General features: G+C 37.3%; 1 protein-coding gene across 1 annotated transcript in view; it reads right to left on the bottom strand.

Annotated features, from left to right (window-relative positions):
- The window catches only part of Exoc6 (exocyst complex component 6), a 131,942-nt gene that overhangs the window by 72,480 nt on the left and 45,485 nt on the right, over window positions 1–13,977 (bottom strand). Inside the window, exons 11-17 of the mRNA XM_038346922.2 lie at window positions 13,821–13,941; window positions 12,138–12,209; window positions 9,028–9,125; window positions 5,183–5,288; window positions 2,890–2,999; window positions 1,324–1,435; window positions 238–372 (exon numbers count right to left, since the gene is read on the bottom strand). Coding sequence (XP_038202850.1) covers window positions 238–372; window positions 1,324–1,435; window positions 2,890–2,999; window positions 5,183–5,288; window positions 9,028–9,125; window positions 12,138–12,209; window positions 13,821–13,941 — 754 coding nt within the window. The remainder of the gene's footprint in view (window positions 1–237; window positions 373–1,323; window positions 1,436–2,889; window positions 3,000–5,182; window positions 5,289–9,027; window positions 9,126–12,137; window positions 12,210–13,820; window positions 13,942–13,977) is intronic.

Here is a 13,977-nt window from a genome sequence, read left to right as displayed (position 1 = left end):
TCTAATTCAGTACTACCATTTATTATCAAAACATAAACAAACTGTATTATAGAAAATCAAAACTATTTTTAATATTTCATTAAGATGCTTAAATTGCTAAGAGGAACTCACACAACTGATCATCATTATGGACAGTGATTATCTCTAATATATTCTCAGTGTTTAGAATATAATAAAAAATTTCCTAAAGTTTTCATATAATAATTGAGCAAAAGCTTTTGGTCAGGTTTTATATACCTTAAAAGTAGAAAGTCCATAAAGTCTTGTGGTGTGAACAGTTTCTTGAGAAATATTCGTAATGTTAGTTATAAAGTCCTCCAGGTATTTGCAAGCCTGCTCCAGGTGTGTTGTATTTATGATGATTTGCACCAACTAAAACACACAAAAGCCACAGTAAATACAGATCATGCCTGTGCAGGACTAATTGATTTTCAAAAAGCACAATCATTACTTCCAGTCTTCCTTTGTACTGTGTCTGCATAATTCCAGCAAAACAGGATACAACTGGTTATCTGGCTTCCAGAGTATATCCTAAATACTTCTTACAAGAATTAATGTTGTTTTAAAAATAGGCATATTAGGAGTTCACAGCCAATTACTTTGAAATAACTTTCCATAGCAATTTGCAGATCCCATACACTTAACAAGTACAAAATGAGGATTGTGACTGTCTATGTAAAGGCTGAAGTCTATTCCCTTCACACCTCCAACTGCCTACCGCTCCCCCAAGTAAACTCTTCCCTCCTATTTCATTTTTTTAAAGTTTTTTTTATTTCAATGTGTGTCTTTGCACACACATTTGCACAGCATGTGCATGCGGTGGTCCTGGAGGCCAGAAGAGGGTGTCAGATCCCCTGGATCTGAGCTACAGATGCTGCCAGCTGCCATGTGGGTCCTGGGAATTGAACCCAGGTCCTCTGGATGAATAGACAGTGCTCTTAACTGTTGAGCCATCTCTCTAGCTCCTCTCTCACATTTTGAATTATACTGATGTTTTTACTTTTTTAAAGCATACTTACATTAATAAATTTTAAATGCAAAGCTACAGGATAACATTTCACATTTTTTGTTGTTATTGTATGTGTATGGGTGTTTTGCCTGCATGTATGTCTGTGTAATACATGCTTGCCTGGGGCTCACAGAGGCCAGAAGAAGGCATCAGGTCCCCTGAAACTGAAATTGCAGATCGTTATGAGCTGCCATGTGTGCAGTGGAAATCTAGCCCAGGTCCTCTGCAAAAACAATTATATGCTCTTTCTCTGAGCAATCTCTCTGGCCCCAATTTTTTCAAATAGAACATTTGATTATATTATTTCTTCTTACCTCTGTCAAACCTATATGAGGTTTTCTAATAAGGTTCAGTAAACAGCTACTCAGAATTCTGGTCAGCAGCAGATTTGTTGATTTCCTAAGCATATCATCTATTTCTGTTGAGCTAAAAACAAATGTTAATATTGATAAAATTTCCCAGGACCATAATTAGTTAACATCCTCAATAATGTAATATAACTTACTAAAGTAATTTTTTCTATGTCCTATCTTTTGTATCATATAAAATCATATATCCTTATTTTTATATGCATGTATATATTATATAAATAACAATAACTTATTGAGCTACAAACTTCAATTTAATTTTAAAAGTGATCATTTCCCCTAAAGCAGAATGTTCATTTATAACATAATTTAAATGTACCAAATCAATCAATATAAAAAATCATGAGCTTCTTTGTACAAAGCATTATTATAATTCTATTGTAAAGCAGTCACTTTGTAAGTCACTTTATACACAATAAGAGCTAAAAGTTACTTCTAAAATACAAATTGCGAGACTGGGGGTATAGCTGGGTGGTAAAGTGCTTGCCTGGCATATACGAGGCCATACAATACCAGAGCAGTAGGAGATGGTGTGCTCTGAAGCATCTCTGGTCCCTACCTGAATTATCCACGTAGCACTCCTACCTACAGCGTGACAACTGAAAATGTCTCTAGGCTAGGCATTGCAAATTGCAGGGAAATAGTTTTCAGCAGGGAAAACCAAAATTATCCCATCAGAACTCCTGCCTTAAATATGAGTAAAATTTTATCAGCCTTTATATAAAGCTAATTCCAAAATGTCAAATTTCTATACTTCTCCAAATTTAACAGTAGGTTAATCAAGTATGAATTTCTATATTCCAAGAATCAACATTTAGCTTAGACATAGGTATTTGTAAGAATAGTCAAACTGTATACATTACCAATTTACGAAATCTTAAAGCAGTTATGTTTCAGATTTAGCTCTGTAGTTTTAGGAGTAATTTGCAGAACTGGAGTGGAATGAATTGAATGAATGCTAAATATTTAAAGGTAAAAGGTCATTACTGATGAAATCTTCCTTCAAATGTCTTTTACAAGAGACGAAGGGGCAGGAGAGACGGCTCAGCAGTTAAGATCAACAGCTGTTCTTCCAGAGGACTCAAGCTCAATTCCCAGCTCCCACACTGTGGCTCACAACCAAATGTAACTCCTGGGATCTGATGTCCTTTTCTGGTCTTCTTGGGCACAAGGTATGCATACATACATGCAGGCAAAACATCTACACCCACAGAATAAAATACTACTACTAATAATATATAGGCAAAGGATATGTGGCAAAATATTTATTACTGTTAAATCTAGATGCTGAGGGCGAAGAACTTTCCCATCAAATCACCTGTGCCATATGTGTCTCAACACCAAAATAACAGAAAGTTAAATAAGAGAGTTACAGCAGCCTAACCTGAATATAACTCAAATAAGGAAGCCTTTCCAACCAATGACAGGTCACTAAAGAGTCATGGTTTGGAAAGAAGTACTGACACTTCCTAAAAGCATACAACAAAGCAGGTTTCATGTTAATGAGCTTACCTTCGGTGTAAGGACTCTGAAAATTTAAGGCTGGCATAAATAAATTCTTTAACTTGAATATAAATAAGAGGCACTGACTGGGACATGGGAAACTTCTTTGGGAAAGATTGCTGTAAAAATAGAAAGTGAATATTGTTTCTGAGACTTTAAAAAAAATTCTAGCCTCTATAAAGGTAAAAAGTTAAGATGATTTCACAATTGATGTAAATAGTTTCATAAAATTCTATGGTTATATTTCTACATTATTCTTATCTGTTCTGCTTTATGTTTTTAACTTTCATCTATTTATTTAGTTAGTTAGCTAGCTATTTTGAGACAGGATCTCACTAGATAGCCTCTTGGCTGGTCTTGAACCTGTGGTTCTCCTGATTTTGTTTCCCAAAGGCTAGGATTACAGGCATGTACTGCCATGTCTAGCCTACTTTTAATTTTAAACAAATCCTTTATTATTTATTTATCTATTTTTAAAGCACAGCCATCGCCTTCGGTGATGCCATGCACTTTTAATCCCAGCACTTGAGAGGCAGAGGCAGGTGGATCCCTGAGTTCAAGGCCAGTCTGGACTATAGAGCAAGTTTCAGGACATCCAGATTTACACAGAGAAACCCTGTCTGAACAAAACAAAACAAAAATGTACAGCCATTTAATCCTTTGCTTAGATCATAGTATCAGACTCTTCTGAGCACAGACTGCACATGTCAATGTTACTTTGTGTCATAATAACGCAAGCACTACACAGGCCATGCTTAGCTGTTTGCTTCTTTCTAGTCACAAGAGAAGGGTGGCCATGAAAAGAACAGACCAGTTTCCTGACTCAGAGAGCTTTTGTTTGGGGTTGTTTTGTTTGGGGGGGGTTGTTTGTTTATTTTTAATAAGTATGTATTTGCATATGATGTGAAGTGTCCACGTGGTGTATGCACATATGTATGCAGACGTGTCTGCATACACAGAGGCCAAAAGAGTAAACCAAGTACCTGCTCTATTGCTCTTCACCTTACTCCCTTGAAGAATCTCTTGCTGAGTCTGGAGGAGGCCAGCAGTCAGCCATTCTCCTGTCTCTGCACCATGGTGGCACAGGGGTCATAGACATACATAGTTTAACCTGGCTTTTATGTGGGCGCTTGGGGATCCGAGTTCAGGTCCTCACATTTATGTAGCAAACGCTCTTACCTACTGAGCCATCTCCTCAGCCCAGGTTCTTTCTTAGCAACAGTAACAACCCTTCATGTAAGTATCACTGAAGGTGTGAGGCCACTTAAGATGGCATCCGGTATAGTCCAAGTCTCAGAACATATCTTAGTTTTTCTGATCACCTTGCCATGATTTACTTCTAAACTATTTCATCAGCCAATAGTCACTTGAAAATTCTCAATCGCCAAAAAGAGAAAATCTTCCAATATCTTAACCCCAAAGCCCCTCATTTATTCTTTAGAGTCTAACTAGACGTCTACCTTCATACTGATTGCACCCTTGCTATGTCTGTGAGCACACCCCGCTAGACCACCACCAACTCCCTAGCTAAGTCCGTTTGGCCTCTCTGAAGACCTGGTGCAGTGGCCTCTTCTTCTGAAAGTAACTCTCCTCCCTCCCTGAGGTCCTGCCCAAGCCTGGCTTTCTCTCCTTCAGCTTCTCTACCTGCTCTATTTCTCTTACTCAGCTATCTTTTTATTATTGCTATGACTTACAGCTTTGTCCTAAATAAATCTCAAAGAGCTAGAAAAACAAAAATAAGAGAAAAATAAAAATTTAAAAGGTGAATACTATGCAAAATATAATATTCACTTTGGATTTTGTATGTGTCTGAGAGTTGTGTGCATATTTATGTATGCATTTTTTGCAGCAGTATGGGGACAATGCATTCCACAGTGATTGTGTGAAGGCCATAGGACAGCCTCGGTGTTAATCCTCACCTTCCACCTTGGTTGCAAAGTATAATATTTTTTTCCTCTGAGACCTAGTTCTACCCAGAGATAATGGATATGTGTGACTATGCATGTGTGTATGCATGTATGTGTGCACAATTATAAAAAATTACATTGCTATTTTTACTCTGAACACATACTCCTTCTTCCAGAAGAAATCTACAGGCAGCTACTACCATCACATATCTTGTATTTAATCAAAATAATCTTTCATAGAAAGTGTGTGCATGTGTGCACGTGCACTTCTGGGCTGGTTATTCTAAGTTCTTTAAGAAAGAAGGCTGAAGAAGCCATGAGGAACAAGCCATATAAGCAATAAATATAATGATTTGGTTTTTTTCTTAATCCTTAAGTGAAAAACTCGCTTGTACCTTTTCCAGGTCGGGATCTTGAAAGGGAAATTTACTGATAACTACTTTATATTCTTCTTCGCTGCCAATAGGGATGGGGCTGTAATTATCTTCTTCAAAAATGTCCCTGTTAAATAAGAAAAGTTCAAATCTTATTATTGTATCATTAGACTACTGTAGAACAGTATCTTTACAAAACCAAAAGCAACTCCTACAGTTTTGTTTATTTTGCCAATTAAAAGTCACAACAGAAAAACACTCATCACCCAGAATTCTAAAATCCAGTATGGCTCTTGTCTTGCAATTCGTTTCCAGAGTCCTGGATCTAGTTTCACACCCTCGCGGAACTTCATTTTTACCTTTCCTGCCCAGGCTATCTCTCAAGATGGTGCCTTCTGAAAAAGCTGAAGTTCTGAAGATCAAAATACTGTGTCTATTACTCAGTCTCCGCCCACCGTGGATGGAAAGGGCATCTTCTAGTTACTGTGTGCTCACCGATGCAGACCTGCAGTTAGACAGGGCTATGGTAAACATGACTAACTGGTTTTAGCCACTGTGGAAGTGATGCCCACTGCTCTGAGCTGACCTTACTCTCCTGGGAGACAATGGGTTCAGAAGTTGTAATCACAACCGAAGTCGCTCAGATCTCGACTCTGGTGTCAGAAATAAGCAACCTTCACCACTGAGACTTGGAGGACTATTATGACCCACTTGGCTTATACCAATCAACTGATTTTTGTTTATTTGTTTATTTTGTTTTTTAGTTTTTTAGTGGGTTTTTTTTTTTTTTTTTTTTTGAGGCAGGGTTTCACTGTGTAGCCCTGGCTGGCCTGGAACTCACTATGTAATATTAGGATGATCATGAATTCACAGAAATATGTTTTATGTATGCAATGGTTTATGCTGCCTTAAAAATTAAGAAATTCTATCATTTGCATTGACACAGAAGAACCTTTAGGGCATCGTGCTAAATGAAATACGCCCTGGTTTAGAAGACAAATACTGCATGGCTTTACTTACATATGGAATCTAAAAAAGCCAAACTCATCGAAGCAGAAAGTGGACTGGAGGTTAACAGAGGGCTAAGGCAAAGGGAAATGCTGGGTGAAATAGATGAAGTACCAGACAGGGGACACAGCTTTTGAGAACTGTCACACAGAAGAATGACTACATAGGATGACTGCAATTCACAAGGTTTACTTCAAAAAGAGACAGAATATTTATTGCAGAGAGAGAAAATCTAACGACAATTTGCCAATTTGCTCCCAGACTTAAGGGCTTAGTGGTGACAAAACATAAACAAGACAAGACAGGGTAGTGCTGGAGGCTCCACAGACTCTCGCTCCACTCTCTGCCACACAGATTTCTCTCTTTCTTTTTATTTGCTTTCAACACGGGGTTTCAGTGGTGGTGCATGCCTAAACCCCAGCATTTAGGGGGACAAAGGCAGGGGGCTCTCTGTGAGCTCAAGGCCAGCCAGGTCTACATGAGCTAGTTCCACGTCAGGCTCCAAAGCTACAGAGAAACCCTGTCTCTAAAAACAAAAACAAACAATCAACATGGAGTTTCTCTTGTAGCTTTGGCTGTCCTGGAATTTGCTCTGTAGCCCAGGCTGGCCTCAAACACACAGAGCTCCACCGCCTCTGCCTCCAGTGCTGGGATTAAAGGCGTGCGCCACACCCAGCTCACAAGACAGATTTCTTCTCCTTCAGTGCTCTATGTGATACCTGATGTTTTAAGAAGTCACACAGAGATGGCTGATGGACTTAGGATCATTATGAAACTGTCAATACTTTCCTGCCCTTTTATTCCTTTCAATAATCCAAAAAATATATCAATAAAATAAAATGGTTTTAAATGCAAGATAATGAGTATATTCACCCATAATGCATAGCTATATTAAACTATGTACTCTATATTTATGTATTAAATATATTTATGTAAATATATTACTTCATATTTGTCTATTAAAAATAAAAACACTCAGTTTTTTTAAAAATAAATCTCAGCACCCAGGAAGCAGAGGCAAGTGGATCTCTCTGAGTTTGAGGTCAGCTTGGTCTAAGAAGTGAGTTCAAGGACAGCCAGGGCTACACTGAGAAACCCTGTCTGAAAAATTAATAAATAGATAAACAAACCAACTTTTTATTATAAAGTTTTAAAAAAAACTTAAAAAAAGTTACAACTGAAACTACACATAGACAAAATACTACAATATTAATCAGATGATAAATTCTGTCATGGAAGTAGCAAGACTGTAATTATCAGTATTGGTGAGCATTTATTCTCCCATCTTACTATTAATTGATAGTTCACTACTTGTAAGGCATTTGAAGACGCTAGTCGGGAGTAAGGAAAGCTTAAATCCATTTTAGGCAAAAAGCACTACTTAGGATGGTATTAAAAGTAGAAATTGAAATGTATTTGGGACTTAAGTATTACAACTGAAATGTTATCTGTTTTCCTCCACAAGTGTTATGGATGATGGAATCTTTCTATTCTATTTATGTCTGTTCTATCTCTATTTGAACAAACACTTTAGCTTTCCAGTGAGAAAACGTATTTCACAGTCCCTAGTTTTGGGGAGCAATGACCCTGCTAGCAGTCTTAAGACAGTTGATCAGAGTTAGAAAAACTATTAAAGAGACCTTAGTATTACACAGCATGAATGCTAAGATTTTATATGTAAAAAGATATTATCATACTAAATTTTAGGACTATGTCATAGATCACTGCCTCTAGCCATAAATACTACCTCTAAAATAGGTGCTATAAAACTGATGACAGTTATATATAAATGTTGTCCATTACCCATCTGTGCCAGGACCCTGACAAAGAAAACTCCTAAATCTCATTTAGCTCATCTACAACTCCAGCCACACAGAAGGCAGGGGCAGCAAACAAGTTCAAGGCCTGTGTGGGCCATAGAGTGAGCTCACCCTGGAAACTTACATGACCTATTCTAAAAGAAAAAGGTCTGGGGCAGTGATAGTCCAGGAGGTAAGGGGGGGCAGTGAGAGTCCAGGGGGTAAAGATAGGGCAAGTGATTGTGAAAAATGCATTCATTTTTTTTAGAGACTTTGGGACAGCTAAGCTGTATAAACGGCACCTTCCCCAAGCCAGACTTAAAAGGCATAAATTTCTGTCTCCAACATAAAATATCTTGAAATACTTACAACCTTATAAGTATGTGATCATTTACTGGAAAAATTACAGATACAAAAGTACAAATAAATTGATTATAAATGGTTCATTCACTATGGAAAACAATATGGCAGTTTTTTAAATGAAAAATATATTATCATATGATCCAGTATTTTGAGTAAAAAACCCCAAAATATCTAAAACGGGTACTGAGATACTGGCATACTTGTGCTTATGACAATATTAAAACAGCCAATAAAACAACCTAGATATCTATCGATATGAGTAGAGAAAATGTGGCATGCGTATGAGCTAGACTTAACAGGGAATGCACTTCTGGCCGATGGACAACATAAACAAAGCACAAGGGCATGCTAGGTGAACCCATGCCGACACAAAAAGAGCAAAGTATTCTACAATCCCACTTACATGAGATTCTAGAGTAATGAAATTTAGAGACAAAAATAGGAAGGACGGTGGTTGTGGGGACTAGAGGAAGAAGGACCCAAGTTCCTTGCTGTTTGGGAACCTGCAAGGGTTCTAGAGAGGAAGTGTGAATGTTAGCCATGGCCCTGTAAATTTACACAGGATTCAGTTATCAAAGTGTGCATTTTACCACAACAGAAACTGAACACAAGCATTTTATTACTATATGCAAAACCAACTGGTTAGGTGTTCGACGAACTTATTCATTATACTAAGGAACCATGGTGCAGACCCACCTGAAAATACCAGCCCATTTCTTAAGCAACGTTTCATTGTATTGATCTCTTATTTCAAATAAAAGGTCAAAAAGCCGGTTGACTGGAAAACCATAACCCTAAGACACAGAGAAAAAAAAGGTAAATCAAGTATGTTTAAAACGCTCACTGACCTAAATAAAACTACCTTCAATAAGGTTTCACCACTACAATCTGAACTTCTTTACTACTGAACTTTTTTACACTCATACACGACAGTTTTCCATACCATCAAGGAACTCAGTCATTCTCTCATATACACACCACACTGCTCTGCTATTTCACACATCAACTATTTCTAGCATGTAACGTTTGCTCAGACAAATATTAATGGATAAAACAAACACCTGCCTTTGACTTGACAAAAGGAAAACAGAACTATAAATGTGCTCATGTTACCTTTTATGGTATGATTTTATCAGCTTTGTCTTACATGCTAAAACATGATTTCTTCTTTTCAAAGAAAAGCCTGAGGAGGATGACGATGACATCAATGACTATGGCCACCATCACAATGGAGCTGGGAGGAGGATGTGGAAAGGACGCCAGGAGGAGTTGAAATATGGAAATCAGGGGTAGACTGTTCTAAATACATTATATTCATGCATGGAATTGCCAAAATATAAACTCAAAATATATTAAAACATTATTTTTTCTTAAAAATCAAAGGTTTATTTATTTACTTTTATGCGTATGTATTTTTACATGATGTATGTCTGTGTACCACATGCAGAGGCCAGAAGAGGGCATCAGATCCTTGGAATTAGAGTTACAAATGGTTTCAAGCTGCCATGTGGGCACTGAGGACCTAACCCAGGTCTTCTACAAGAGCAACAGTGCTCTTAACCTCTGAGCTCTCTCTCCAGCCCTACACTTTTTTTAAGTAAAAGTTCTTTAAGGTGGTAAAAGTGGTAATTTAAAAAACTAAAAATTATAAAACATTCTTTTGTCTTTATGAAAAGATATTGACTCTTCAATGAGAAGATATAAATTAAAAAGATAGCATTCATTAATGTAGCATAAAAAGTACCTAATAATGAACCTATCAGTTTTCAAGAAAAATGAAAATAATGAAGAATTTCTAAATAACTAAAAATCACTAGTGTCTTATTTCAAAGCAGTAGTCAAGTTTAGGAAGACCTAGACAGGTTGAGCTTATCAAGAGGTGGAGATAGGAAACAAGGAATTCAAGGCTAGCCTGGGGTACATAACAAGACACAAGACATGGTCTCAATGAAAAAGTGTGCTTTCAAAAGTTTACACAAACAACATTGTTGTTTTTCTAATGCCTCATTACTTAAACCTCCTTAATTTTATTTGGTTCTCTGTAGCGTAAAATCTACCAAATACTCTAGATCCAATTATTTTCAATACACTGGTCTTAGAACTGTTTGCAATGGTCTTAGAAGGAAATAAGGCCAATATAAACAATATAAACCCATGATCCTACTTAGACTGGAGTAAATCTTGCATATTCCAGAAGGATGCCAAAAGAGCTAAACTTTGTGCTTCATGATCCCATCGCTTTATTTTGTTATGAACCTAACAAGCAATTGACAGACTGATGGCATCTTAAAGAACAATGGCCCGACAGCATACTTTGAATGTTTCAAATCATTAAGGAAAGCTGAGTTGAGTTGCTCACAGAGAAGCCCTTAAAATTAAGAAAGTCCCAAACAAAACTTATCAATGCAAGGAGATCAGTATGATAGATACACATATCACAAAATTTATGGGAAAAAAACAAGACATTCTGCATTACTCTGGGGATATCAAATTTCAAATTAATCAATAGGTAATAAAATAATTTACAAAGAAGCTGGTTAAGTATTTTCTGTAAGAAGAAAACAACTATTCAAAGACTCTTATAATGAAGCAAATAGTTCATATCACCACTTTCCAAACCATAAAAAGCATATTTTGTGTGTGTGTATGCCACGTGTACACAGGTACCCAGAAGCCAGAGGCATCAGATTCCCTAGAGCTCCACTTACAGACCGTTGTAGCCACCTGACAAGGGTGCTAGGAACCTGACTCATCTCCTCAAGAAGGACAATGTGGACTCTTAACTGATGTGGATCTCTCAAGCCCCAAAGCATAGTTTTTGAAATTACAGATTTAAAAAAATGCTCTAAGAGACAGAAAAAGGTTCAAAGATCACATGTACTGGGAATACTGCATAGTCACATGTACCAGGAATAATGGATAGTCACATGTACTGGGGATATTGCATAGTCACATGTACTGGGAACACTGCATAGTCACATGTACTAGGGATAATGCATAGTCACATGACTGGGGAATACTGCATTGTGACTTATACTAGGGCACACTGCATAGTCAATCACGTGACTAAGGAACACTACATAGTCACATATACTGGGAAATACTGCAAAACCATGTCCCTTTGGAAGACTAAGGTATACATTTGTTCTGAGAACTGACAGAAAAACCTGTTTTATTTCATTTAGCATTTCTGAAATATTTTTAAACTACTGGTACCTTTAAATTTTTTATTGTACTTATGTATTTACTTGTGTGCGAGGGGTGCCTACATGGAGGTCAGAGGACATCTTGTGGAGTCAGTGCTCTCCTTCCGTTACGTGGGTCATAGTGATGGGACTCGGGTCCTTAGACTTGGCAGCAGTTGCCTTTATTGCTGAGCCACCTCACCAACAGCAACATGAGATATCTCCCTATGTAGTGGGTAATTACCCTACCCTGACCCTGAGATCTCACTATTTAGCCTAAGCTGGGTCAAACTCAAGACCTTCCTGATACAGTCTCCTGAAAGCAGAGGTTACAGACAGGCACCACCATATCTGGCCTTTTTGAAAGTTAAAAAAGACTATATTCTTACTGAAATGGCTTGTATTTTAAAAGGTGCCAGTGTCTCCTGAGCTTTGTCCAAGCTTCAAAACTGCAAAGGAGGCATTGCATATAGTTTTGGGTAGGAGAATGTCAATCTATAAGTAAACATTTATTACTATTGACTTAATACCATTAATCTACAATACAATAAAATATAGCCTACATTTTTTATGTCTTTGCACACCTGAAATTGCCACCAATCATGTTAGATTAGCACCCACCTGCAAAGTGTCCGCAAAAATGACAATGAGATTCTTCAACTCCAGAACAAGGTCAGGGTCAGTGCAGTAAGACTGTGGGGTTGGGGGGGGAGGGGCAGGGCAGGGGTGGCACATAGAAAAATAGAAACAAGTTAATTAAGAAATAAGAACCTGAAACTTTTCCTTCACTCTGGGAGTCTGAGAATAAAATTAAAATTTGGGTTCCTTAGACCCAAGGTGCTTGCCTCGCCTCAGTTACATGTTTAAGAGGAGAACGGAGCATGCTATGTAAAAGGTCATGTGAAAGAAGGGATGCTGTATCTCTGCAAATCTTTAGACTGCTGAGAAACTAGTTACAAACGCTAGCCGTGGTCTCCATGTACACCATACACTTCTACTTTCATTATTCATGTGTTCTCCATCTAACAAAAGACATAGATATTATCCCTTCCAATATAAGAATGGCAATTTAAGTATTTCTTAGTAACTAGCTGAAAGAAAATTAATACTTTTAAAAGAACAAAGCAATGCACCGCCTCTTAATAACACTTAAGATTTTGAATGTGAGCCAGGTGGTCATGGCACATGCCTTTAATCCCAGCACTCGGGAGGCAGATGGACCTCTGTGAGTCAGCCTGGTCTCCAGAGTGAGTTCCAGGACAACCAGGGCTACAGAGAGAAACCCTATTTGGAAAAACAACCAAAAAGCCAACAACAACAAAAAGAATTTGAACATGATGTTATATTTACTATGTTATAATTTCATATTTAATGTCATGGAATTAAGAGGACTATGGCATAAATGCATTATTTAGAGATGATTTCAATATAAACCATGATAAAATGCAGCATTCAGGGGTTAGCTCAGGGGCAGGGCACCTGCTAGTATGCATGAGGCCCTGGATTTCGTGCCCAACAGCCCCAAAATACAAAATATTCACTAAAATATTTTTTAAGGTTTTATTGCAATGTTTCACAAATCTATGCTTCTTATCATAATTCTATACTTCTAGTAAACATAAATAAAGTATATTAGTAATCTAAATATGATAAAATTTTCTTTCACCTCTTTTAAATCTTAATTACCAATTATAGTAACTGATTACAAAATTTTAAATATAAGGCTACTTTACTGGAGATAAACTACTAAAACTACCTTCAGTTAAAGTCACACTGACCAATTATGAACATAATAATGCTTATAGCTCTAGCATGTTAGCTATTTCCACAAAGGGCATTAAGAAAATAGTTGGTCATTTAATTTTAAGCCATTAAAAAATAATCTCTCATGAAGGTTTATTATTTCAAGTGAGTTCAAGTTGTAAAAACTGTAGATTTTAAAATCTATAAATATTCTCAAACAAGCTTTACTGTGTTTTATGGAAGAGTTGATTTTGGAAACCAAAAATCTGAAATAATTAAAACCCCTTTATTCACAGTGCTGCTCGGTGGTCTAATGAAGAGGTCAGTTGAGACTAATGGGACTAGCCTAATTCTTCCCTTTCTGTAAGGCTCAAATAAAAGCATTTTGAAAAGCCCCAGGAAGTTCCAGAACTGCAGCCTGATATAACCAGGCAGAAGCCTTGATGTTATTACTTACAAATCTGAGCAATTACCTAGAGAGGGAGGATGATAAAGATGCAGCTTTCCACACTATACAAATCAAGCTGACGCGTAATTGTTAATGTATATGGTCTGACTTACGGAGTGTGCTCTGAGGACAGCAATTATCTTCGCAAGGGCCATGTTCCACAGCTCATCAGTGTATGCCCTCGTTACTAGTCCCTGGGTCACGTGTAAAATGTGGTCCTCCACCACAAAGAACCTACAATGGCAATTACCAACATTGCATGTGTTTAGG

This window comes from Arvicola amphibius, chromosome 1, assembly GCF_903992535.2.
Source record: "Arvicola amphibius chromosome 1, mArvAmp1.2, whole genome shotgun sequence".
NCBI classification, from domain to species: Eukaryota; Metazoa; Chordata; class Mammalia; order Rodentia; family Cricetidae; genus Arvicola; species Arvicola amphibius.
This window is presented reverse-complemented; position numbering and strand designations above follow the sequence as displayed.